The following is a 27,950-nucleotide window of genomic DNA, read 5'->3' as shown; positions in this document are numbered from 1 at the left end:
TAGAACCCTGTGTGTTTTTTTTTGGGCATCATCTGTCTCACACAGAGCCTGCCTTGTCTCGCGCTCTCTCCTCAACAGTTTCAGGGAACGCTCAGTGCTCGCTCGAGACGTGGTGCGCGTGGAAGGTACTCAGAACAGAAGCAACGCTGCAGCCTGCCTTAGTGTCCCGCTCTTTCTTCTTGGGGGATAATTAATAAATAATAACGAGGAAGTAAAAACATAAAGAGGAGGACCGTTCGTCGTTTCGTCGACACACACGCACGCACGAGTCAAGTACAAACGCATATTTGTTTTTGGTGTGTGTGTGCAAGATATATCATCTGTACAACTTCAACTAAAAGAACAAAATGGATCCAATGACTCAGTCTACTCAGATCTCTTCGTCACAAGGCATCGATGGACAGAACTCAGCCGCTGCTGCCAAAGACTCAAAGCCGTCCGGTAAGACGGTTAAAGACGACGCCTTGATTTATTTTTGTTTTGTTATTATAGGACCCTTCAAATAGTGTGTATATGCCACAACCCGTTCGTTCAACAAACGTGCATGCATGCAAACAATTGTCGTTTTGTTTTGTTTGTTTGTTTTAGCCTACGAAGAACCAAATGGTGTGTTATTTGTATGGGTATATATTGTGTATCAAGTGTGTCATACAGTGTCTGTCTGGCCTTCGCACCGGTTGTTAACGTGCGTTACCTTGTGAACAAAAAGAGAGGAACAGGAACACCTGTGGTGAACTTGGACACTACTCTCAGCAGGTTAACAACGGGACAGGCCGTGTTGTTGTCTGTGTGTGTGCGTGCGTGTGTCGGTAGTAAACTGATCCATCTATCATCAGGATTGGAACAACTGTGTTGGGGGTTGAGTTGCTGCTTGCTTGCTTCTAGCCCTTGGGTCAGTTTTCACGGTAGAAAAGGCACAAGGCTGGATAAAGGAAGTTGCCATCGAATCCAAATGTGCAAAGAGCGCATATTTAGGTTTAGTCATCGTGTTTTTTTTAATGTAATGCCCCGGGTTTATAACCACCTGTACATAACGGCCCCATAACGTAACGTTGCCGAGCCCTAAATCTATGTTTACGCCAAACGTTGACTTCTTGGCATGAACACAGTGGTGTATTTTATGTCTTGTGGTGGAATGATTCCATGCCGCGACGGCAGATCTTCTGCACTGCAGAGGAGAGGCATTGTTGTTATCCGTGTTATACCTACATTGGTGAGCCGTCGAATTCTGTGACGCAGATGGGCCCCATATTAGCAATTTCGACAAATTCAGTCAAAAATAAGCAATATTGGAATCCAACCAACCGGTTCAATTCCCTAGAATGGAACCGTGTTTGTGTGAAAGGATTGCTCTTTGACTAGCTCTGTCTGGTCCACAATGCAACGGCAGCAAAGGGCATTAGGGCTATGGATCAGAGCTACTCTTTAACCAGCCTTGTTCTCAGCCACACATGATGTCATATAAGCGTAATGTATATTGACATGACATTACACAGGACACACATATTTGATGCCTGAAGGATACGGCTGGAGTTAGGTGTGCGTTTTGCGTACTTACACAGTCATGTAGTAGTGTATCGCGACGGCTGTTATGATGTTATCTTAACATTGTGGAAAATGCTTGTCACGCTCGAATCTGCCAGGAAAACTACAAAACGGCGACAACTGGAGGCACATAATTTGACGAGTCACACATTGTGGTGTCGTGTACACCTGGCAGAATGAAGGGAGAACCTCAGACGCCTATCCCCCTTTTTGTGGGGGTGAATGGTAAACTCCCCCCTATGTCGAGATTACAAAAAACAGATCCTTAATAATTTGCTCCAATACCAATTTCATTAGATGAAAACACAATTTTGTTGTTTGTTTAATTTCTAAATGAAGGGTGGGAAGGAAGGTACAGTAGGATATAAAAACAAAGACTGACAGAATGACTGTTCTCTCCCAGGACATAAAACGACGTTTATTGTCTAGCAGGGAGGGTGGGGCAGTAGGGTGCCAGACCCCAGCATCTGAAATGCTGTTTGATATGGACATCACCCCACTAGGCATGAACTGTAGGATATTTTCTTTATATGATCATATGATGGCAATATGATGCTTATTGAAAGGCTAGTATGCTTTGTAGAAGTATACTCCCTATCATGTGAGATTGTGAGTTAAATATCCAGACGCAAACCCCATACATGTCAGTCTGCTAACTGTGAATGTTTTTGGTTGGCCCTGGCAATATATTTTAAACTGTAAATCATAAATGTATGGAAATGTCAGTCGATTGTCAAAAAACTGGCATGATTTGAAAATCCCATACATTTAGAAATTCTCACATAAATAATGGCCATTATTTATTATGTTGCTGTGCATCTCAAAACACAAGTAGATTTAATTTATTGTTGCGTATTGTCTCTTTTTAATTTTAACTGCTTGATGTTAAGGAATCAAAAGACTAGCGTAGCTTGTCTGTCTTGCCAACCATGGATGCCTATAGTGAGGTACCAGATGGTTTGGGCCGTCTCTGCCACTTCTTGCTGCCGATGAGCTCCATGCAATACACTAGATTGGCGCAGTCTGATGAGTGCCTCTGGCCACAAAGGGAGTGACATGTTTCAAATTGAAGACCTCATTTCTAAAACTACATTGGTACCAGATATTCAGGACGTGTTTAGGTTTGCAAAGACATCTTTCATGCTTCTATTTTCAGTGTTGCGTTCCTGGCTGGGATCGGTTACAGAAGCGGTTTATAGTTTATACTCTGGTACAATGCCTGTTTGTAAGTACTTGCAGTTAAAGAAATAATGTGGACTAAATGTTTTAAGTACACTCCCCGACTGGCCGACTCCCATGTAAATTGTCAACTGTATACATTTGAACATTCCAGGGCCAATAACACTGAGGTAGCTTCATAATAATAAGCCAAATATCTTTAACAGGCAGCAAGACGAAACAATTCAACAATGTTCTTCCTCTGGGCTGTTCCTTCATGGGGGAAGTTAGTTGTGAGCCAACTTGTTAAGCATGATTGCAAATGACTCCCAACTTGCCTTTTCCATTAGGCCTGTTCTAGTAGGGTATCAGTTGAAATATATGACTATCACTTAAGGTGGCAACACTCACAAAGGGACTATTTGATTTAGTATCTTGGATTATTTAATGTTTTATATCTTCCAAGTTCCAGTACAAGTAAAAAAAAGTGCTGTATGGGAGTTAACGTTAATCTTCAGTGACCTGATCTCACCTCACAAATGCCAGGCACAGGCAGTCACAAAACAAGTCCAGACTTTGCTTTGAGTTGTAATGCACCTGTTGTCAGTCAGTCAGTCAGTCAGTCAGTCAGTCAGTAAGTAGCCAATTGGTCAGATGCATTCTTTGTTCAGTTTGGCTAGGAGAAATTCTCAATGTAAAACAGTTGAATAGTTTCAGTGAACATTTGTAGGCTGAAATTAGGGCCATACTTTGTCCAAGGAATGATCGAGGGCATGCAACAGTTCTCCGATATGGCTGCCCTAGCTTCAATATAAGCAAGAATCTGGAGAGAACATGTAGTTCTTTTGGCTTTCCTCTCCCTCTCTCAATTTCTCTCTCTCCTCCTCCTCCCCTCTCTGCACTGGAAGCTGACTATAATCGCTAAGGTCACTGAGTCGGGCTGAGACAGCAAATAACCATGAGGGGTTTTTGGTGTCATTACTGGACAGTGCCAAGCACAGGGACAGAAATGGTAGGCGTAACTTTTGAGATGACACTAAGCCCCTCCCCCTTCCCCCCCGGGCACCTCTATCATTAACTCCACTGGGGGCATTTTCCACACTCGCCCACCCTCGACTAATTCACCCAGACTCGCCCACCCTCAACTAATTCACCCAGACTCGCCCACCCTCAACTCATTCACCCAGACTGGGTAGCTTGAGGCAAAGAAGCAATGAAATGGAGTGGACCTCTGGTCCTCCATTTCACTGATCATCAGATGATATGGCAGAGAAGACCCACAGTGTGAGCTACTACTTGTCCCTGAATGACGTGCCCGTCTGCCCGATGCTTTCCACAATCACCCATCACAATACTTTTTTTCTTTTTTTTACCTAGCCTCCAACAGATGGGAGTGAAACTGACTATTAACTGTTATTGTGACCTTCCCCAACACAGTTGGTAGAAACAATTTGTCTACGTGCGTATGTGTCCGTCTTTCATTTGCACTGGGGCTTGAGTGTCTTTAAGTATTTGCACACTAACCATTCTTTACATCTGGAATTGGAAATATAAGTGGGAAGAACCTCTTCTCGGATTAACAAGTGAAGGTGACAGGTGTGGTAATGAGATGGCTGAGCCATTGGCGTGAATCTGAGCGATGGAATGCTGGAACACACAAGGGCTCGACCAACCCGTCCGGCCTGTCTTAATAAACCGTCCATGCCCAGGTGATAGCCACTCCCGCTTGATAAGCGTGCAGCTCACACACACACATGTTTATCTCTTAGTCACAGTTTCAGGCATTCTTCAAAACGCTATCTCCTGTCATTCCTAAACCATTAGACAAATTGGTTGGATCATTGCTACAGTGGGTAGCGGCAGAGTGAGTAAAAGTTCCCACTGCACTCCTGAGGTGCCATTGAGCAAGGAGGCACTCTGCTCTGGGGCTTGCCCTGTGCTCGGATGTACTGTATGTACTGTTGTACACAACGCAGGGTTGTTGGCAAGAAGAGGTTTCCCCCTGTGTGCTCAATATGTAGAAGCAAACGCACCACACTGTGGAGGCTGTTGAGATGATTTTGCTCTACAATGGCAGACATTGTTTAAAAAAAATAAAATAAAAATATCACGAGGTTCAGAAGTGAGTCAGAAATGTGCAAGGTTACATAATTCCCATCAAGTGAGGGCAGTGTGGGTGTCCAGCCAGCATCTGGAGGTAACAAAGTAGACCATGGGAGAACAATTTAGAATTTCACTGGAGGAAAAAGGGAAACAACAGTCCATTTATAAATGGTATGATATATTGGTAGTTGCTATTGCAATAGTATAAGTGCTATGTTGTTAGTTGTAAGTTGTCTGTTTTGTCTGTCAATCCTGCCTGCATAGCAAATATAATATGCATGTGTTAAGTAATTGGGGATGGTATATTGAAGTAAATATGGAGACTATATGGAGTATATGCATGGGGTGGAGTGAATGTATAGTAAGTGTTTTTGTAGTATTTGATATAGAGTTGTTAAGGCTGGATAGTTGGAGTAAGTGATTTTGATTCATCTAGTTGAATGTCTTCTAAGAAAGAACGGGAGAGGATTGTGGAGGATAGGACTTATTTTCTTCTTCTCTTGTAAGGATGTTCATTCCTCTGTCCTTTATTTTTTCAGATTCCTTTCTTTCCTCTTCGTCCGTATCTCTCATTCAGTCTCCTCAAGGCAAGTGTATGGTTCTCTTACGCTGCTCGCCTGCTCTTCTTCCTCTCCCTCTCTAGACCTTTCTGTCTCTCCCTGTCCTGTCTCTTCTTGCTGGCTTGCTGTAATGCTCTCCATCCCCGTCTCTAGTGCCCCTCTCTCCTTCTCTAGGCCAGACCAAAGAGAGGTTCTAAAAAGGGCTTGCACAAATAATAAATACATTAATAAATGCATTACTACTATGCTCTAATCCTAACCCGGATGCAATCCTCGATTCCTTCTCCTGACTGCTCTTACCCGGGCCCTCCTTGTAGAAGCCTTCTAACAGCAGCCCATCTGCTTCCACTGCTCGTGACCCTTGACGGCTACACTAGGCCAGCATAGCTCCACCCTTTTCCCCTCCGCCACCAACATATGGTCCTTGTAATTATTTCAATACTACCCAACTGGAGATTAAACCGAAAAGAAAAAGAAAACGGGCAAGAAATGGCAAGACAAAACCTAAAGGGCAGACCTGTTTACACATGTAGAATGCAAAGGTTTGCTTAGGTTAGCTAAGTGCACTAGAAGCGATTGATCCCTCAATCTACTGACATTGTTGCATTGAATAGCCATATGCCTTCATTTAATATAACAAATTTAGAATGAGACGGTCATTTACTCAGTCAATGGCCTCCACCTAATGTAGTGGCGCATGTTGTAACACGCATGATTAAAATGTAGTCTTTCTTCTCCATTTCGGCACCCACCTCTCCCTGTTCTTACCTATTTCCCAGTATCCCCATAATATACACAAATGAAAAGACGATGTAAAACCAACTAAACTCCCTGCAGATGACGACAATCTGATCCATTTCAGTCCTCGTGCGGCCCTGCTAGCTGGCATTATTTAGGTCAGCCAGCACTCACGGAGTCACGGTAGGAACCAATATAATCCCAAGATTGCCACCTTATTTTAAGAAAGCAGAGAGAAGTTCAAGTTCACTTCGCCAGGAAGCAGAAGGCTAAAAATGGATCAAGTTGATGCCCCAGGGGGGAGCCTACCTTTCATCTAGCCACAGTGTCTGTGGGTGCATAACCCCAAAAGCCCCCTGTTGGCAGCAACCAGGCCCTGGAGGATGAGCGGCACTGGTGAGGGATCATCTGCCACCCAGGGGTTTGTCTTCCACTGCTGCTTGCTCCTCCTCCACTCTGCCACCTGCTTATGGCTTCTTCTTCTTCTTAAGGCTCTGTGCATGTCTCACCTCCACGCTGGAGCTTTAAAAAAAGTAGGTGTTCTTTCATCTAGCAAACTGTCTGATTTCTGTTCATTGTCCATTTTGAGTTCTTAATGTAGCCTTATTGCAACACCATTTTCAAAGTCTAGGCTGGGACCATTTGCTTTCTAGATTAACCATAGTTCATAGCAAAAATAAATTGTCACCAAATGTAAATAGGACCACTCAACCTCTTACAAGATACATTATGGTAAATGCCAATCAATTAGTCAAAGTAAATTAATTAGAATAAAATAAAAACCTGTCATTTTTAGTTTACTGTAGGTTGGACTTTGTAGAAAAAGAAATGACTGTTGATGATAGATGCAGGATCGTCAATGAGTGAAATACTGTACACCATACAGATCTCCTTAATATATTTGATTAGGTGCACCTGAAGGGTGCCTTGTGCCAAAATAAAGGCTTTAATAAGTGTCTTTTTTAGCTATTGGATTACTATTCTCTCTAGCCTTGGCATAGACTCAACGTGTCTGGAAGCATGTTGTGGGTCATTCTCTCACAGCAAAGACTGTTTGTTCACACTGGTGAACACCGCTCGGGCACCAAAACTATTCTCATTCATTTTGATTCAAATGTGGTGACTGGAAAATCAAACCATTCTGCCACCACTCTCATGGGCGGATGGCTCTAGACCAGAAACATACCGTAACAGTGCTGTTCTGTTGATTAACTGGTTGAAGTTAAACCATGACAGTCAGAACTACGGTATGAAGTCCAAAGGTAATCTGCCACATGACACAATACGTCTTACTGTACATGTGGCTTATGCCACATGTAAGACTTATTGTGTTGTGTGCGTCGCTAATTGGATATGACATGTCCGTGCCCTGTGGAATTTGATCCCGTATTGACTCACCAGCTCTGCAGAAAAAATGCCTGACTTTTATCGGTAACGGATACCAGGGCTTTGTCGGCTGACTGTAATCTTTGTGAAGGACAGTATCTTGACATTACTAAACATTTAACCCATTCTGACCTGAGATCAGATTCATACGAGGTTTCCGCCGGACACACACTGGTCTGATGACCCCATTCTGACCTGAGATCAGATTCTAAAAAATGTCAGTCGTTCTTCGATTATTCAAAAATAGCAGACCTACAAGCTCGTATCGCGCCACTCGGTGGCGTGATATGAGCTTGTAGATCTGCTATTTTTAAATAGCTAAAGCATAACATGATGCTGACACCAAAATGGGTGCCCGGTCAGAATGGGTTAACTAATTTACCCCCCCCCCCCCCATCTGGTGTCTGAATTGTGTACTCCAGGGCCGCCAGCCAGTCATTTAATACGACAGAGACCTTTAGTTTGAAAGCCGTTTCACTCGGAAACCGAGGCCCAGGAAGTGAATTATCGCTATGTAACGGGTCCCGCGAATGTTATTTAATTCACCCAAAACATACATTTTGTAACTGGGTATCATATATCGTTTAGATATTAAAAAGACGAAGCCGAGATAATACGACTCAAAAAAATGCGTTACCATAGACGGCATAAGCCAGTGGAATTTTCAATTCTGTTTTATTTATTTGTATTCTTATTTTTTATTTTCCCCATCGCACCGCAACCGGAGTGTTACAAGTGCGTACAGAACACAGCTGTGAACCGTAATCAATTTATATTAAAATAATTAACTCGGCGCAGAAGGCGGTTGGACAAAAGGCGATATCTGCGGTCCGCTGGCCCCTCCTATGCCCAGCTTTCCGGGTTTGTGTAAACACAAACATTGGATTGTGATTGGCTGAACACCCCATAGCGATGATTTGATTGGCTGAGCAAAGTACATATTGAAGATATGTGAAATGAAGGCAGAAAAGTGAGGACTCAAATTGTGATTGGCCAGAATGAGATGATGAATGATGACGTATCATAAGAGTGCCCCTCACCTCACACAGGTGTGATTTCTTTTTACATTCGTTTTAACTATATGCACTTCTAAAATAACTCGCTAATCTCCCTTGTTGAAGTGAAAGTGTGTTTCTTGGAATACCGGTAGTCAGTGTTGAGTTATAGTCGGAGAGCTACAGAGAATCAAAACTAAACGTATTCTGTTTAAATATGACTCATGGACTGAATGACAGCTTGAAAATGTGTCTAGTCAGACATGCTGCCTAGGGGGTGCATGTGTGTGGTCCGACTTACTAACAGTACGACGGCATTAGTCCGACACCCAACCCTAAACCTAACAGGCGAAGAAACAGGTTAGTTTTAACCTGGCCACGGGTTCGTAACTTGTAACTGGTGGCCACGCATGACAGGAGCAACAGTGTTGTCGGACTAATGCCTTTTGGACTGTTAGTATGTTTAACCAACGTATGCACCACCTGCCCAGGCACATATGCATACTTCTGGAAGGAGGCCATGGCAAAGGCCTGACATCAGTCAGTTTAGCTGGCGGATTTGCCAGTCAATCAGTTTTTTGATGCCCATCCCAGATAGTCAAGTGCACGCAACTCCACTCAACTCCAATTACCGCAGAGAGCAGGTTACATAAGAGATGGAGCATTGAAGTTCCCGTGATGCTTTCATTTGGAAGATGGCACATGAACAGTGAGCTATTACAAAACAAGATTGTTGACAGCTTTATCTGAATCCTGCTCAACGGGAGCCTCGTCCATGGTAGTATGGGCTGAAGTTCTAATCAAGTGACACTTCCTTTGGCTTGTGCCTGTGGTGCAGTAGCTGTTTTGGAATCTGTTTACCAGTGTTCAGCCAAAGGACTACCATCGCTGTCTGCTAGATGGAGAGTCCATGTGGCCTAGTTTGAACAATGCATTTTACTGTGGCTATGAGTGAGAGGGGAGGCGGGGGTCCCAACTAAGACAAAGTGCACCAGTCAGTCAGTCTGTGCACCCCCATGGCAAACATGCCCTGTGAAGGGCCACTACGATGGCTACGAGCTCACCCTGGCCACACTGGCAACACAGGGTTCACACCAGCAGACAATAACAGCTCAGGAAATATATATATAATATGCTGTAATCTGTCAACTTAATCATTAGAAATACCACAATAGTGTAATGTTGATCTTTTTGACATTTGGGTGAACAAGCATTAAGATTGATCCTCTGCTTTACTAAAACAAAACAACTGCGTGGTTTACCTGATTTGAATATTTGCTTAAAGGTGAAACAAAAACTAATCTGTAACTAGAAGGGGTGTAACGATACATTTTAACAGTGATACGATACGTACAGTATCACAATACATGGTTGACGATACGATACATGGACGATATTGGTACAGTAACTATTTAGCTAACACATTAAATGTGTGAAACTTGGTAAACACAGTGATTCTCTGGCAAATACATAGACATTGTATTTGAACCCACGCCTTCGTGACCTTGACATGAACTCGGAATACACACATTTTTTGATAGACCAATTGTAGCCACTGTATATGGAATGGAAAATGAATTAAACCCATATCTTTATTTATTATTCTTAAAATTGCTAAATACAATGCCCAAGTACTTAGTAGTGATTAAATTGATTATTTCCATTGCAAAACTATTAGATACTATTAGATTAGATTTCCCTTGCAATACGATACAAAGTCAAACGATACGATATTTGCTCTTTACATATTGATATACTTAGATTATTTACAGTTACAATATCGTTGCACCCCTAGTAGCTAGTGATTGGCTTGCAGAGGTTGAGTTGGGCAGCTGAGCTGACGCACAGATCCCAATATAGCTGCAGTCACGGTCGCTTGACACTAGGTGTTGAAAATAATAAGGGGTGCCTTCCGCGTTGAAAGGGGATCATGTCATTATTGGAACAGTTGCTTGGAACATCTTGTGGACAGACTGGAGCCCGAGGAACCCCATGGCACTGAATCACATGCAGGGAGTCCCTACCATTGCATTGACTTAAACTGCCACATCGGTTATGGCACAAGGAAATGGTGGTTTAACGTGTTTTAGTGCTCTGATTGTCAAGGCAGAGTAGACCGTATTATTCAGACCAAAAGAGCAATCCCATACCAAGACATTGTTCTGATCGGTACTCTTATTAATTCACTCACTGTATGTGCTTTAGTTACATCTTCTGTTTGATTTAACCATGAAGAGGAAAGGGAGCCTATCTGTGGAGACGCCAACTCTCATTGTGGGGAAATTGGTGCTTATTTGTCGATATGCAGTTCAGATGTCAAACGTAGTTCAAAAAAAATATACTTTTTGTTTTCTAGCGTTGTGCTGTATAAGGGGTCATTATTATACACGATATATAATGACCATTCGACTTAACTTCGTTCCCAGACGAGCATTGGATTTCATTTAAGTTGTCACGTTCAGTTGTGATATCCTTCCTCTGTGCTCTCTGTCAAAGGCATCTTGACATGAAGTGACTCACTTTCTCAAAGTCATTGATGTAAATCTTGTAACTTCCTGTCCAGATATAAACTCAGCAGATGTTTCTTTTTCCCCCCTTTTTTCCCCAAAAACTAATTTCTAATATTTATTGAAGAGATATTTCACTTTCAAACATGTTTGGGGGTAGTTTAACGTCTACATGGGCAAGTTTTTAAGTTGCTTGTTTCAGAATTTATACATAAACCAGATCCCTTCTTTTTTTAACGCTTCCTTCCTATACGAACCCATTGTATCTTAGTTCAAACTACATTCTAACCATGTTAGATTCATTGAAAATAATATCTGTCCTTGGTTCTTCTGGTGATTGATATTGTCCTTATACGTGAGGAGACAGTGTTTTTTCATTTGTTTAATTTATTTCTTCATTTTCCCAAAACATTCTACTAAATCAAGAAACTTAAAAACTGTCTGGGGTGCCCTTTTATGCCTGAATAGACGCTATAAAATTACCCCAAACATGTTTTAAAGTGAAATATCCCTTTTAATATGAACAATTATGTCCTTGCACAGAATTGCAGCGTGATTTACGTTTGAACGGAAACAAAAATGGATCTAAGCATCGTTGTACTTTGAGAACGAACCAGGACTAAGGTCCATGGCACGAAGCCTCTAATAATATTAGAAACTATTAAAGTTTAACTCAAATTAAATTTGCTTTAATTATAGAATCTCTTTAAAATCACAAACTGCTGGGAATAGTTGACACTTCAACCCTGTCTATGTCTATGTAACCTGTGACAACGAAAGGTACTACGCGAAAAACATTTAACCCATTCTGACCTGAGATCAGATTCATACGAGGTTTCCGCCGGACACACACTGGTCTGATTAACCCATTCTGACCTGAGATCAGATTCTAAAAATGTCAGTTGTTCTTCGATTTTTCAAAAATAGCAGACCTACAAGCTCGTATCGCGCCACTCGGTGGCGCGATATGAGCTTGTAGATCTGCTATTTTTAAATAGTTAAGCATAACATGATGCTAACACCAAAATGGGTGTCCGGTCAGAATGGGTTAAAGATGAAGATAACTTAATCTAAGATCTAAGTGTTGAAGAAACATTCATCCATAACAGACACAGCCATTTACGCTGTTATGAATTCATTTCATTTGAAGCTGCTTCATTTTGGGTCATATGAATCATTCTTTGTTGTCTCATTGAGTCCTCAATGGCAACATTTTGTAATGGTTCAGAGCAGCATGCACAAAGGGTAGATGCCATTCATTAAACCAAATATTACTGTTCCATGACGCAATGCATGACCGCTTGGGCTGTGACATTAAAGCCTCACTAAGCTATACTGAAAGTGCATGGGACTTTGAGTGTCTGTGACTTTTATTTCCTCCTTTCTCCTATCCGCTGCTGCTATCTCTGCATGGCAATGCAGATAAGAGAGTGGTCCTGGGCTCTGACAAGCCCTCTGAAGGTGTGGCCACCTCCCTTCGATATGCTTCACAACCAGGCTCGTTCTCACCTGGGAATTATGGGAGTGAAGCAGGGCCTCCTGATGGACAACCAGATTCACCGATTAAGCTGCCTCCTGTATCTGAAAGAATAAAGGCACTGGAGTCAAAGGCACTTGCTGCCAAGAAAAAAGAACCAGACTTTCGGAGCGATGGAGGCTTCTCTCACTCTATGAAACGGCACTATGAAAAGTCTCCCACTGAGCCAATCACCTCGTCTGTCCATAAGCGAGGGGGTTCTGGAGGTTATGGGGGCTCTGGAGGTTCCACCGATGTGGAGTCACCGGAATCTCCATTTGAAGTCCTTGGAGAGTTGCGACAAGTCACTGAGTTTGAAGACACGGCAGACTGGATGAGGGCCCATTTGCCTCCAGTGCTCGACTTTGTTGATACTGTAGATTTAAACAAACGCACCCCAGTGTCAGAGAAGAGTGCCACAACTAAGGAGGTGAAAGTTGGAGGTATAGTTATACCAGATGTCCCTGCCGCTTTTGCAAGCGTCCCTGATGCTTTCATGGACTCTCCCATTGAAGCTCCAAAACTGAAAGAGAAGTTCAATGAACCACCAAAGCAGCAAAGTGAAGAGGAGGAGTTTGACATTAGCTTTTTACCAACTGCCTACATGTGGGAACAGCAGGAGAAATCTGGTGCCCAGGCTCCACCAAACCTGGACTCTGAGCTCCCCGTTTCTCCTGCCCCTCCTGCAGGCTTTGGCTCCCCATCTCCCCCTCCTTCCCCACCTGATACTGTTGATGCAAAATGTAAAGCTTTGGAAGCTAAGAAGACCCCATGGGGTGCAGATCTAAGCAGTGAAGTGGACAGCTCAGGAGATTCGGATGATACCGTCATCGAGGACGGAGTCGCCATTTCTTCCTCTTCTGTCCTTCGACTCTCAAAGGACCCTGCCCCAACAACAGCCCCTCCAGATCCCTCCCTCCCCACTGAGGAAATGGCTACCCCACCAGCCAAGCCGGAGAAAAAACCAATGCAGGTCCCAACGATCAATGTCATTGAGACTGATGAGCCAAATTATAGTGAAGAGGAGATGGACCAAGAGGAGGAAGATGAGGGCTATGAGGTTGTAAAGGACCCGTCTAACAACGTCTCTCAAGCTCCCGAATCACAGCCAGAGGTGGCTAAATCGGAGTCATCCAGGACCTGCCCCTTAGAAACGGAATTCATGGAAGGCTACTCTCCCCCATCCTCGCCTGTGGAATCTGATGCCGAATGCTCTCCCGAACACAATATCCGTAAATCTGAACCTGGATCAGACCTCGTGTCCAAGACCGACGAGGTACAGAATGCCACAGTCTCAACTGCAACAACTTCAGATTTTAGTCAAGCTCAAACTGAGAAATTGCAGATGTCCTGCACAGAGTCTGCCAAACCTTCCCCTTTCACTGCCAAACCTTCCATAACAAACGAAGAGGTGGACTTCCCAAATAATGATGACGAGTGGTCGGATGACGTGCAAGATATTCTAGTCAAACCTGGTATGATGGGCATTACTTCTCACGGTCCAGCTCATGTCGCCCTGTCTAAAGTTGGTGATAACATCAACATGGATGTCAAACAGGGTTATATGGATGATGCATATGACAGACAACAATCATTTGATGATTATGATGGCTCCCCGGCCTTGTACGATGACTTTGATAAAGAGCTGAACACCTCTTCTACAGACTCTCAGATTGTATCACTAAGTGCAAACACAACAAAGGGCTCTCGTGAACAGGATGACATCGCGTCGCTGGGTGATGAAGATCCCTTTCCCAAGCCGGTCGGAGGTCAGACATCTCCAAGAGAATACCCTAAAGACCCGTATTCCTGTTTCCAAACTGAACCACCGAGCAGCATCAAAGAGCCAGTGAATGATGCGAAGGTGAAAGACTTTTCAGATGACGTGACAAATAGAAAATCCCTTCCCCCACACAAAATTTGTTCAGACACCCAGAACAACACCAAAGCAGGACACCGTATACCTGACACAACTAGTGACCCAGAACTGACTGACTGTTCAGGTTCTGGTGACACCGATAGCTTTGTGGATTTCATGAGGGAATGTCTCAAGTCCAGACAGGATGAAGACCCTGGTGACCTCCGCCAAGCTCTCTCCAGCATCGAGTACCCCAAAACAAACCACCCAACTGTGGTGCTGGATCTCGAACAGGAACGCCTCACCATCCGTGCTCTGAAAGAGCTGGGCAGCAGTCAGGAGGACGAACAGTTTCAACCAAGTGGGAAGGCTTCGGTCCAAGGCGACGCTGACCCCTACAGCACATCAACACGGCAGTCATCCTGTACCTCGACTACCAATGCTCCGTCCCCGCAAACCAGACCTGCTTCGGACAGCATGTATTCCAAAGAGGTAGAGGTCATCGAGGAGTTGGTGGCCGAGGCCTACTACCTTGCCGAGCATGTTTTGACGGCAATACTAACCCACTTCTCAGGTAACACCTTCCTTCCTCTGGGCTGTAGGCCTGCTGACCTCTCATGCAGACACCTCAAAATGTATTCACTCTAGTCTCCTCTCTTACCTGCCTACCTGTGTTGATCCTATTGAGAAGTCAAACTGTGAATACCTTATAGCGAATAGGGCTGCATGTATTCGAAGAGCAGGCTAAACCTGTTGTACATATATCTATTGCTCATAACTGTAATGGCAGTTTGTAAGAGGGAACTTCATGGCACACCAAAGCTTTAGAGGTAACTCAGGTCATGGTGACTCTGCAAGCACAGTTGTCACAGAATTTGTGTCACTACTGACACAGAAGCTACGTATGGTCTAGCACCCCCCTCCCCATGCTTAAGACCCCCTGACCCTTTGTCCTTCCCAATGTCGTTAGCTGTTTGGCATTGGTGGGGGTTTCAGACATGGTGTATGAGTGTCTGCTTGCTGGGCCCCTTGACATCGGCCGGCACAGTCCATCCCCAGTGTCGGGTTTCTGCGCCGATGCAACTTTCCACAGCAGTCTGCGTTTGTCGCAGTGACATTAGACATGAGATTAGTTTTTAATAGAAGTCAAGTCATGAATATCTCATGCTGTAGGCTATTACATTTTATGTTCTAAATGAGAGTCTATACCAAAATGGGATATTATTCTAAATTAATTAATTAAAATTAATTTGTGAGCCTGCCCAAAGAGGTTTTGGTCCTCCCTTGACCTCTCTTCATCATGTCTCCTTGAGACTGTAAAACGATATGTCAGACGGGTATATGAGAACAATTAACAATTCCTATCATTTGTTGTAACCCAATTTGTGTATTGCATTATAATAACGTCAGTTCAAAGGGTTTAGTGTTCAGAGCTACAAATGTATAGCAGTTGGAACAGTTACTAGACTGCCACTGCCAATACCCCCTAACACCCCTCCACACACACACACACACACACACACACACACACACACACGCACACACTGCACACAAAGAAACAGAGACACATGCGCAGAGGCTGCCAGGCTGGTATGCAGACAGTAATCCTGATTCCTGACACATGCAGTGTACATAGTAGTACATGACCAACACTTGGCACATCATGGAATTTGTGGGTTGGTCTCTCGGGCAACCAGAAACTAGGGGAAAGTGTACTTCCGGAGCCCCACAGTGAATGGGTCAGTTTTGACACGTTCCTTTTTGTCAAGATTGTGTCCGAGTTTCTCAGCCTTCACTCTGTAGGCTATAATGACTTTGTTCTGTTGAAGGAGCTCTCTGGTTTGCTGTCCTGAGTCGTTGAGTCCTCTCTCCCTCAGCCGTGAACCTCGATGCTATTTTAGTCTCCTCTCTGCAGTGCTGTTCTACAACTCTGTAGGTTATGAGGCGGGGTATGCTTGGTTAGGTGCGAGTTTATTTCATGGGGTGTGCCCGCCTGTTTTAGCTGGCTAACATCCATTGTTAACTGGCTAACTTATATTTCGCCGTACTACCACGTTACTCACTGAAGATCTCAACCCTAAAACAACTATGAATTGGCCATGCATCTATAAGCTGAGACTTGTTTTAATAAATGAAATGTTTAACCAATCTGTATGGTACTAATGTATTCTAATTTAACTCATCTGCGGTGTTTGAGGTGATCTCTACTCTTCCATAGAGCCATATTGACACCTGGTGTTGGGTAGGAGAAAATATTAGCGCGTCCCCATCTTTATTGTAATTCAGACTTCAATGCAATATTATGAATTACCTCTCTGTCTCCGATGGGAGAGGGAGACAACAGACATAAACCTACAGATTGTACCTTTAATGCTGCCTCGCCATACCAGTTCCTTCCTATCCCGATTCCCAAGAACCCACTTGACCACCATACTTTCTGCAACACCTTTTTTTCAACATGACATATTATCTGTGCTGGGGTGGGACCACATGTGGGAGAATCATGTGAATACTTGAATCAGACTCTAATCTGTTCACACTGCTGTTTGTAACCACCTATCCTATAGCATTTGACTCTTTGTAGATGTTATCAATCCCATGGTGGGGGAAATTCAGTTTCAGCTTCACCCAGCTGATGCCTGCTCAAATGGTCATGATGAGCGACTGTGAAGCTGGAAAGGCTTTAGCTGTTTAGGCGTGGCTATGTTGTAAAGAGGCCACTCACAAATAGGTGTGTGTATGTGTGTGTGTGTGTGTGTGTGTGTGTGTGTGTGTGCGTGCGCACGTGACACAAATGTACAGTAGCAGGCCTACGGAGGCTGAGCGGTGCCTGTAGCTTTAAGAGCTACACGCTGCACAGCAAGGTAGAAAGCAGGCCACTGCGGCTGCACTGCTGTGCTGGGACCTCCCGATGGATCTGGGGCCGCCTCGGTAACGCAGCGAGGGAGGGAGCGGGGATAATGAACGAGGTCCGTCAAACGCAGTGCTGCCTCCCTGTGGGTACCAGCAAAGCATTCTGGGAGGGGACTTATTAGACCCCTGCAGTGCTGGGTGAGGAAACCCCGCTCATGCTCTCATCGCGATGCTCAGCAAGCAGAGACAATAGATGCAGAGAGAGAGGGTGCTCTGTCTTTTTTCCCAGTTGTTTCAACGACGACACAAACAAGCCCATCGATGGAGATGAGTTTTTTTCTTCTTGGAAAACAACTTTATTTTCTCCCTGCCTCCTTGACACATTACCACACTCGGGACATTATAAATAAATACACTTGTTTTTCCAGACATAAGAGAGCCATTTAAAAAAATCTATTTGTACATGATTTGTACGTCTCTTTTGCAAATAATGATTGAACATTTAATGATTTATCATTTAGTTAAAGGGTTTAGCCACAACAAATTTAGTTTTTCTTCTATATTGAGTGTGCGTTCTCAATATAGGTTTGACATTGACTTAGGTTTGTATTGAAACGCAATACATTTAATCTATATATATTTTTTTTTACATATTTTAGAAAACTATGAAATTGGTACTATATAAAATGGCAGACACATTGACGTATTTGCTATTTGTATGAAAGTCAACATTTCTATTCACTTATGTAGAAATACCTTATAGAAACTGAATAGAAATACACTTCCCTTTTCTATTGCTAATACATGATTTCCCATTTCCGGCTAGATTTGTGTAACATCATTAATGCTCATCGCCCATCTTCTTGTTAGATGGGCGAGAGAGAGCAGAGAGAGCAGCTGGTAACATACGGTCATATATTGATTGTAGCTAGCTGCCCTATTTTGACGAGCCATGCCTGAGGTGCATCATCGCATGCTGCAACTCTTGTGTGTGCCGTTTGTGCACTCCTGCATGGTGATGTTGGTGTGGGGGTGGGGGGGGAGGGCTCTGAATGCGGTACTTGAGTCATAGTATAGATGGATCACTGTTGTTTCTGTTCCCCAAACGGTGTTCTGGCATCCATTTGTGGGTCACGTCACGGGCAAATTCTTATGGGTCACATGTCGACTTGCATAAAAATAGTTTCCTACATTAAAAAAAAAATAACACATGTATATGAGCCATTCTACCGAATTGGTTTAAATTCAGAGTTGGAAATTCTGTGAAATTCATATGCTCTTTCAGAAAAACCTTGCCCATATTCATGGTTGCACCAGATCTAAGGGACACATATTTAGTAAAGGTACAGTCAATTATCATTGTATTTTCATATTGCTTTGGAATAACTTTACTCTCCCAAAATGTGTCACTATGGAAACATAGGATTACCTTAGAATAAAGATACTTATTTTTAATCTATTCATCTTTTTTCCATTCCCGTATGTACGTTAGTGCCATATAGCACTGACGAAGGTCTTAGGACCGAAAACGTTTGCTTTTCAATTGCACAGAGCACTTTATGAGCACGATAAAATAAAAGGAAAATATGTTTTCTTAAGTCTCGGTCTAAGGAGTTTTCCTTTTTTTTAAAATACTGTGAGCAAGTCTTTTTCTGTCAAAGTTTCCCTTATGTTTTTGAGACCACCGCTACCGTAGTCAAGTTTGGAAAAAAAAAGGACGAAGAAAGGCGCAACAGTTTTCTCAGTGCTTCACTAATTATAAATTAGAAAATGTAGTATGTCGTGGTATTAGTATGTCACAGTAGCCCCAAGCAATACAAGTCCAACCCTGTAATTGGTGTGTTGCCTGTTCGTTCATCTCTGTCTACTGTCGTGCATTTGGTCAGCGCAAGCACTTAAAAAAGTACTTGTGTGTGCACATTCACAGGGTTTGAGCTTTTTACTGCCAGAGGGACACTAGACTAGAGGAAATCGACATCGCCATTTCAGTTTGAGTCTGTAAGCACCTTTTCTTGGTTAGGCAGAGCCCAGCCTGCTACCTTGCTGTCAGAAATGTTGAACTGGGGAGGGACCCACAAGAGAAGTGCAAAGCAATTCCGTTCTGAGGGGGAAATAAGTGTTTGCGCTGATATAAAGAAGAAGAGAGAGGGAGAGAGGGATTGCATGAAGAAAGGGAGACAAGGCGACATTATACCAAGGCCCTCTGTGCTGCCATAAAATTCATCTGAACACACAGGCCTGCAAACTCCCTGAGGCATAGATCCACGTGGTACAGTACTGTACCACGTGGATCTATCTCTGCATATTGTAGGTCTTTTTTTTGCTTTTTTAAATGCCCCTCTCGTTACATGCTGCTGGATATTTAGAAGAGCCCCTCCACAACACCACTGCATTACATAACAGACACACACACACACACACACACACACACACACACACACACACAGTCTTATCACTTATGCATGTATGACTCCTTGCAGACATGCAGCAGAGAAACACGCGACGTGGCCGATAATGTGCCCCGAGACGCCCAGAAGGCAGCCGTGGCGCATTGTGTATTATTCATGGCGTTTCATGGACTCTGAGGTTTGAGATCATCTTGACGGCTACATGTCCTCATGTATGTTTCACAACATGCGAGCGCACGTGGAGAACATGTGCATTTTTGTTGAAATAAGCCATGTTGAATAGAATAGTCCCCAGACCAGTTCTTGGTCGCTGGAGTGGTTCCCTTAACCAATGTCCTCTTCTGGCAAACACACACTTCTGCTACACTTCACTCTATTCATCAGATTGACTGCATTTTAGCTTGAGATTTCCGTTCTATTTTTCAATTAATTATGTCTATTTTAGATTGAAACTCTATCCATTTCCCGTCACCGGGGCGGCTGTATAAGGACCCAATTTCCTGCTCCCTCTTTCAAATCAATAACGGTTTTATCTTACACGCAGTACATCTTATCTAATCCCACCCCTCACCCCGTCCCCCCTTCCTCCCCATTTCTCGCTCTCTTTATCCGTCTCTCTCTTTAGTCATCGACCTGATACACTGGCGGGACCCCAAGAAGTCGGGCGTGGTCTTTGGCCTGTCCATGCTGCTGCTTCTGTCGCTGGCCGCGTTCAGCTTCATCAGCGTGGCGTCCTACCTGCTGCTGGCCCTGCTGTGCGTCACCATCACCTTCCGCATCTACAAGTCTGTCGTGCAGGCCGTGCAGAAGTCCAGCGATGGACACCCCTTCAAGTGAGTAAAGGAAGAGAGGTGTGGCCAGAGAGTGTGTGTGTGTGTGTGTGTGAAGGGATATAAAGGCTTCACCGTTTTTCTGCGGTGTCATTTTGTGAAGGGAAGATTAGGTTCATGTAGCTACGGTACAAGTGTGCGATACAATGTGTAACCAATAACCCATTCTGACCTGAGATCAGATTCATACGAGGTTTCCGCCGGACACACACTCGGTCTGATGAACCCATTCTGACCTGAGATCAGATTCTAAAAATGTCAGTCGTTCTTCGATTTTTCAAAAAATAGCAGACCTACAAGCTCGTATCGCGCCACTCGGTGGCGCGATATGAGCTTGTAGATCTGCTATTTTTCAATAGCTAAAGCATAACATGATGCCAACACCAAAATGGGTGCCCGTTCAGAATGGGTTAAGGGATAAAGGCTTCACCGTTTTTCTGCGGTGTCATTTTGTGAAGGGAAGATTAGGTTCATGTAGCTACAGTACAAGTGTGCGATACAATGTGTAACCAATAATATAAAATATGGCATAATAGTGAACAGTCTCACGGTCACTACAACAAAGTGTTAATAATCTTACGATGCAACAATAAAATAAGGCTAGCTAGTTAGCTCCCTAAAATGACGCAAAACAAGGGCTGAAACAACTGACACAAATATCTCATTGTACTTAATAATCTTACAATACAACAATAAAATAAGGCTAGCTAGTTAGCTCCCTAAAATGACGCAACAAGGGCTGGAACAGCTGACACAAATATCTCATTGTACTTAATCAGCATAAATAACGTGGTTGGAATGCATATAATCTTCAGATTATCTGAATTATCTTTGTAGAATATGCAACAAAACATTGCATTTTTTACAATTTTTACAGTCAAAGTTTTCTACTAACTTTGACTACAACATGCAGAAATGGAAGGGAATTTGTGTTTTTAACCCTGGACTCTCGCTCTGTTTCTGTATCAAGCACCTCTTTGAAGTGTCATGCTCAAACAGAGTGCGAGGGCCTGCCTGCATGCATGGTGGCGCATGATATTACACCCGTCTGAGTGAATCTGTTTCTGCTACCTTTTTATTTATAGAACAACCTTTATGGCTGAGCCAGAGCCTGAGGGGGGAGCACTTATTCAAGTACACAGATTAGAAAGCAAAGAAATCTGATTAGGAACATAATTTCTTCTTTAAAACAAACGGAAATGAAGATTGGAGAACCTGAATGGTATTGGTGGAGCAAGACAATTAACCCCCCCAAAATAACGTATTTACTGTTGGGTTACTCCTTGAATTCATGCAGAACATGTCACATTATCACGGAGATTGAAGACAAAATCCAGACAAAAAAAATATAATTGGATGAATAATGTTTTTTTTTATAATCTCAAATATATATCTCATATTATATTCCAAGTTACTTCTATCCAGTTCACCCAGTTTGGTACTTAAACGCAGCATTGCAGCTCAAACGTTTCTATTTAGGAACAATTTCGGTGTAAACGGTGTCACGCATGAATGAGGAACGCACCTGGGCGGGCATGTGGGGTTTAGCACGAGCTGATTCACACACTTGTGCACAAACAAAACATATCTATACATTTAAAGGCTTCACAGGGTGAATAACTGATTGGGGGGGGGGGGTCCTTTTTTAGGTTGAAATATTTCTTCCAAGTAAATAACCTTAGATCAAAGAAACAGATTAAAGCATGTAGCTTTGTCATAAATAATTAGATTGGATCCAGAGTAACCGATGGTTAGTTAGACGGGGCTAATTATTAACGTAACAATTAACATGTAGCCAGTTAACCTCATTTTGTATTCTCCTCCTCCTCCGCAGAGCGCTGATGGAGAAGGATGTCAGCATTCCCCCTGAGACCTTCCGCAAGCACGTGGATAAGAGTCTGACCTACATCAATCGAGCCCTCAAGCAGTTGAGCCGCCTCTTCCTGGTCGAGGACCTCGTGGACTCCCTGAAGGTGGGCAATGGCCTCGGACTGGACCAGACTGGACCCGCAGTCATTGCTCATGGTTTCATCCTCTCCCCATTTGACCATACGGTCGCGCGTTTGACTGCTGCGTGTGTTTGTTTTGGCCAGTGTTGACAGCAAACTATTACCACTCGCTCTTTCTCCGTGGAGTCGTCTGTCGCGCGGTAGTCTTTTTATAACTCTAACCCTGCACAGCGATAAAGCTTCAACGCCTACACACAGCCTTCACCATAGTTTCTAATACTTAGCGGCTTTTCCACAACAGCGCTCTGTAGAAAAGCCTCGCAGTAATGTGGGAAACGCAGAGGAAGGCCCTGAGAGGTCGACATTTTAATTAGTTCTTTATATTGTGAATTTTATGCAGCGGTTCCTCAGAACCTGTCCCGTGTCAACCGAACCAATTTGTACATGGGTTTTCAACCAACTAGTTAACTAACTGCTTTTGCGCGCCTAGATCCATGTCATACTCGTTACCAGTTTTTGATGATTGGGATATAAATTGGTGATAGTGTAAGACTAGTCCCCAGGACTCTTGAGTTGAGAAGCTCTGATATAAGACACTGTTCAGGGCCAGCCATCAGATAGCTACAGAGAGAGGAGAGGGAGGGGACAATGGAGGAAGAAAGCTACAGTACAGAGAGAAGCAGTGCTGCCGTTTAATGGCAGCTGTAGGGGAGCTAACTAACTACACATACCAAGCAAGCATCAGAGCGGGGCAACACAGTCTATCCTAAGAGCAGCCAAGTAGAGATAATGCTCTGTGCAGTCACAAGGATTTCTGAGCCCATTCTATTGGCAGTTCACATCCCAGCCCCTCCATTCCTCCCCTCTAAAGCCCTTCGGCATTGGCGATGTCATACTCGCTATGCGTTGCTACTGTATATTGCTTGCAAATCCTTTTGATAGAAATGTGTCAAGATTTAATTGCAGGCAAATCATGTGACGCCACATCATTTCTGGAGATAATGTAGTTAAAGGACCACTTCACCACTTTTCAACCTATCTTCATATAATAGGTCCTCACTTATAATCTTGAAAAAATGGCGCAATTTATTTTCTACTCGGTCTGTGTCTCGTAGGAGGGCTGTGGGCAGTTCAGAAACCGTCTTCCAGTGACATCATCGATGGGGAATACAAGCTAATAAAAACTGCAGGCTTTCTAGTCCTGAAAAGTTGCAATGCGAAAATGGAAGCCATCGTTCTCACGATAATGGAAATCTAAACATTTTTGTAAAAAAACATTGTTTAAAAAAGAATCTGCCTAATGATGATGTCACTGGAAGACGGTTTCTAAACTGCCCTCAGCCCTCCTATGAGACACAGACTGAGTAGAAAAAAATTGTGCTATTTTATCATGATTATTAGTGAGGACCTATTATATGAAGATAGGTTGAAAAGTGGTCCTTTAAGATGCCTAGTAAAAATGCTTCACCTCTGGGGGAATAATTCCACCAAAGGAAATTAGTGTTGTCGCAATTATGAGGTATATATATATATGTGTCCTCTGCACCTAAAGGTTTGGGAACCCCTGGTTCTAACTCATGCTCACTTTGTTTTCCTCTCTCAGCTGGCTGTGGTCATGTGGCTGATGACATATGTAGGAGCGGTCTTCAACGGGATCACAGTCCTCATCCTCGGTAAGGCCCGAGCTACCATCGTACTGTTCACACGAGGAAGCCTCAGCCTGGCTTCTGTTAGTTGGACTGCTGTATATGTTAATGTTTACATGTTACAATGATGAACCATGTGTGCATTATATACAACAACGACATAATACATAATTATGCACAATTAATCCAGAATAGTAGAATACCCATTGACATTTACATGTGCCTTTTTGGGTGCATGCCAAAAACTCAAAAGTACTGTACAATGAGGATATGCATTATGATTCCTATGCTTAAACAGCAGCACATTTTAACATTGCAAATGACTATGTGAGTCTTTAAAGGACAACTTTAGTTTTTTTCAACCAAGGTTCATGTTTTAGGTTGTTATTAGAGAAAGTAAAAGATGAGTGTTCTTTTTTTTCATTTGCTGCTTTCTTTCGTTTTAGGGATTTTAGCTGTTTTTGACAGGGGGCGGGGGCATTCGAACATGGGGCTAAATATGTATTTTTTTACAACATTTTATAGCGATTTCTTTTTGAATTATTTACTATAGTCCTAATAAACCCCTGGAAATTTCATCTGGCCACAAAACATCACGAGATCTACTGAATGTGTCAAACTGACATTGAGCCTATGACACACAGTGTGGCTTCCCCCCAGTAGGCTACCTTCACATTCAGTAGATCCTGTGATTTATTTGTGGCCAGATGTAATTTCCTGGGGTTTATTAGGGCTATAGTAAATAATAAAAAAATAAATCTCCATAATATTTTGTTAAAAAATACATATTTAGCACCATGTTCGAATGCCCCCGCCCCCCTGTACAAAACAGCTAAAATCCCTAAAACGAAAGAAAGCAGCAAATGGAAAAAAAATAACACTCATCTTTTACTTTCTCTAATAACAACCTAAAACATGAACCTTGGTTGAAAAAAAACTAAAGTTGTCCTTTAAAGACCCCCAGGGTGTTGTAAAGAGGCAGTCGGGTTCATTTAGTCCAGTGCTGCCAGCCTTTTAACTGGGCTGGAAAACCAGATAACAGGCTTTAAGGGGTTTGAGTGGTTGCTGACTGACTGCCTGCCTTGCTACCCCCCGACTGCATCGTCATCAGATGGGCAGTCAGCGGTGCATTGGGTTCAGCCCCGCCTAATGGCCCATCCCGCCATGTTCCAAGACTGTCGTTGCATTCTGCTTAGTAAGTGCAGCTTTGGCACGTTCCTTTTTCCGGAACACTTAACTGATCGATCTCACATGCCGACGACTTCTTAAATGAAGCCGCGCCCTGCGCAACGTCGGTGTGAAAATACAGTATGTCATGTTTGATGGCATGTGCAATGCACGTAGTTGGTGTCGGGTGTGAAACCCTGTATGTCCAACGCGGTTTGTTTTCATTCTTTTAAAAACCTTTAAACAAATTTGGAGATATGATTCTGCCAGATTTATTTATATTTTTTCGTATTATTATTATAGCACAGAGAAGATGATCTTGAGCTGCTATTCAAGTCACTGGACACTGTATGTGTGTGTGTGTCCATATTTAGCTATAATCCAGGCACACAGACAGGCAAAGCCACAGACACTTGAAACTTCATGTAGTAGATTTACACCCAACACACTTGATAACACACTCTCTCCCTCCATGTTCTACCCAGGTGACATCCTCCTCTTTGCCATTCCCCCGATCTACGAGAAAAACAAGGTAAGACTGTGGCCTTTGCGTTTGTGTGGTGTCAATTTATTTTATGTTTGCTTTCGCAGTGAATCACAAAACCCCCTCCAGCTCCACGGGTGACATCATGTAGTGCTGGCGGCAAATACCCATCGGCACTCGCCGGGATGAGCTCACCGAATGACTAAAGCCTTTATCACCCGCTGGAGCCTATCGTCACCGTCTTGTACTCAGCGGCGTAGATGGATAATGCAAAGTCACTGCCAGTAAAACAAGATAAATGTCAACCGACCGTAACATCGAATAAATGCCATTGGGGCCTCCCCATTCATAAGAAACGATATCTTCATCAGTTGAGCCAATCGTGCTGAATTTGATACCCGACTGCTTTCATCATGAAATCTGGTCTCTGTGGGGATAGAGATCGAAGTCGGATCCGAAGTCTCGTGCCGCATTTGGTTTAGAATCAAGAAAGAGCAAAATTCTGGCAATTATGTTTGTGTGTGTGTGTGTGTGTGTGTGTGCAGAATATAAAAATAACTGTGGCTGTGGTAGGTATAACTATTCATTGACCATGACTGATGTGTGTAAATTCCACACAGCACGATCCTCAGTGACTAAAAATAGGTGTAGAAATTGATCCTCAACGGTTAGTATTTACACTGTCACAGTTAAATTATCACTGAGGATGTTGCTGTGAAATAGCTCTACAAATGTAGTGTCACACCATATGAAAATGCATGGCCTCTCTCCTCTCCTCTCTCCTCTAGACCCAGATCGATCAGTACATTGACCTTGCACGTACTCAAGTCAACTCCACAATGGCTAAGTAAGTGAAGCTATTTACTAGTGCGTCAAGTCTTGTGCTTAATTTATGCTCTGCCGCGCGTCGGTGTGGCGCGGTGGAAATAACCGATTTCCAAGCTCAAAACGCGTTGCATTTGCCATGCGTTTGTGAGCTTGTAGATAATAGATGAGCTAGTTTTGCCATGCCAACACCCTCTTTATGGCCCGAAAGTCAAATTTCGGGGCTTTACTCAAGATAACAGATTACACAACAATAGCACACATTACTAAGTGGTGATTTCTACACGAATATGTGTAGAAATAACCCTCCCCTTCAGCACACAAAGATAGACGGACACACACACACACGCCTTACTGAGAGATGCACATTCATCATGATGGTGACATCATATTTGTCCTGTTTGCTCTTCTCTCCCCCCAGGTTGCAAGAAAAACTCCCCGGAACCATGAAGCGTAGCAAAACGGAATGATCCCACAATTCCCACCCCCCCCCCCACCACCCCTATCACCATTATCATCTTTCATCATCCTAAAAGTACCCTCCACTGTCCTTTAACGTCCCCTCCCCCCCTTCCCCCTGTCCCATATCTAACTCCCACCCCCCTTTCCATCCTCCAACAGCGTTATCGCCGCCCCACCCGCACTGAACCAGCTAGTAGAAAATAAATCTGAGCTACTCAATATTCAATCTAAAACTACTGCAGAGCTTAACTACAAGCATTACGGGGAAGAAAAAAAAGACGTGCACCTGAGCAAGACGGGAACGAGGGAAGTGATAAGATGCTGTGACCGGTTGCCTGTCTTGGGTGTGCCACAGTATGTATAAAGTTAAATAACAAACAGAGGCAGGGTCAAGTGAACTAGACTGAATCTATGACCTGGTTTATGTATAACACAGTGACAGTGGTGGTGGTGGTGGTGGTGGGGGGGTGCAGCGTGCAGCATTTTACATTTTACAAAGATGGGTGTTTGTCTCTCAAAAAGCAAATGTCTGTACTTTTAATGACACATTACTCAATGGAATGAAATGGAAGACACAGGATCGAAAATCTGAAAAAGGAAAAAACTAAAAAAAAATTGAATAAATAACCTTTTTAGGTATAATTGTGACTAGTCTTTCCCTGCTCTCTCGCCCCTTTACAACAGTTATATTATTATTATGAACATTCGTTTGAATAGAAAAGGAAGGTTAGTTTTTTGGAAGGTGAGACTGGGTTTCCTCTGTTACTGCCTGGCTAGTTATTGAGTATTGGGTTTTATTTTCTGTTCACCTTAAAGACACTTATGTATGTAAGTTTCTGCAATGCACTGAAACCATTTTCTTTTGTTCTCAAAGCCCACGGAGCAGGTTGAAATAAAAGGATTGGAACACCGACGCCAGCTGTGATAATTTGGTCTAGTTCACCCCGTTTTTTGATTTGA

At 43.3% G+C, this 27,950-nt stretch overlaps 1 protein-coding gene across 1 annotated transcript; it reads left to right on the top strand.

Moving 5' to 3' along the window:
* The first annotated feature begins 38 nt into the window (after positions 1-38).
* rtn3 (reticulon 3) lies at positions 39-27,901 on the top strand. Its single transcript, XM_083789398.1, has 9 exons — positions 39-441; positions 5,346-5,399; positions 12,415-14,940; positions 20,253-20,460; positions 22,292-22,430; positions 24,010-24,079; positions 25,705-25,751; positions 26,492-26,550; positions 26,950-27,901. Exons 1-9 carry the CDS (start codon positions 348-350, stop codon positions 26,996-26,998), a joined length of 3,246 nt encoding a protein of 1,081 aa, XP_083645524.1. The 5' UTR covers positions 39-347; the 3' UTR covers positions 26,999-27,901.
* Positions 27,902-27,950: the final 49 nt, after the last annotated feature.

Source organism: Protomyctophum parallelum, assembly GCF_964188405.1.
Source record: "Protomyctophum parallelum genome assembly, chromosome: 18".
In the NCBI taxonomy this organism is placed as follows: Eukaryota; Metazoa; Chordata; class Actinopteri; order Myctophiformes; family Myctophidae; genus Protomyctophum; species Protomyctophum parallelum.
The sequence above is the reverse complement of the archived record's forward strand: the minus strand, read 5'-3'. Positions and strand labels throughout refer to the sequence as shown.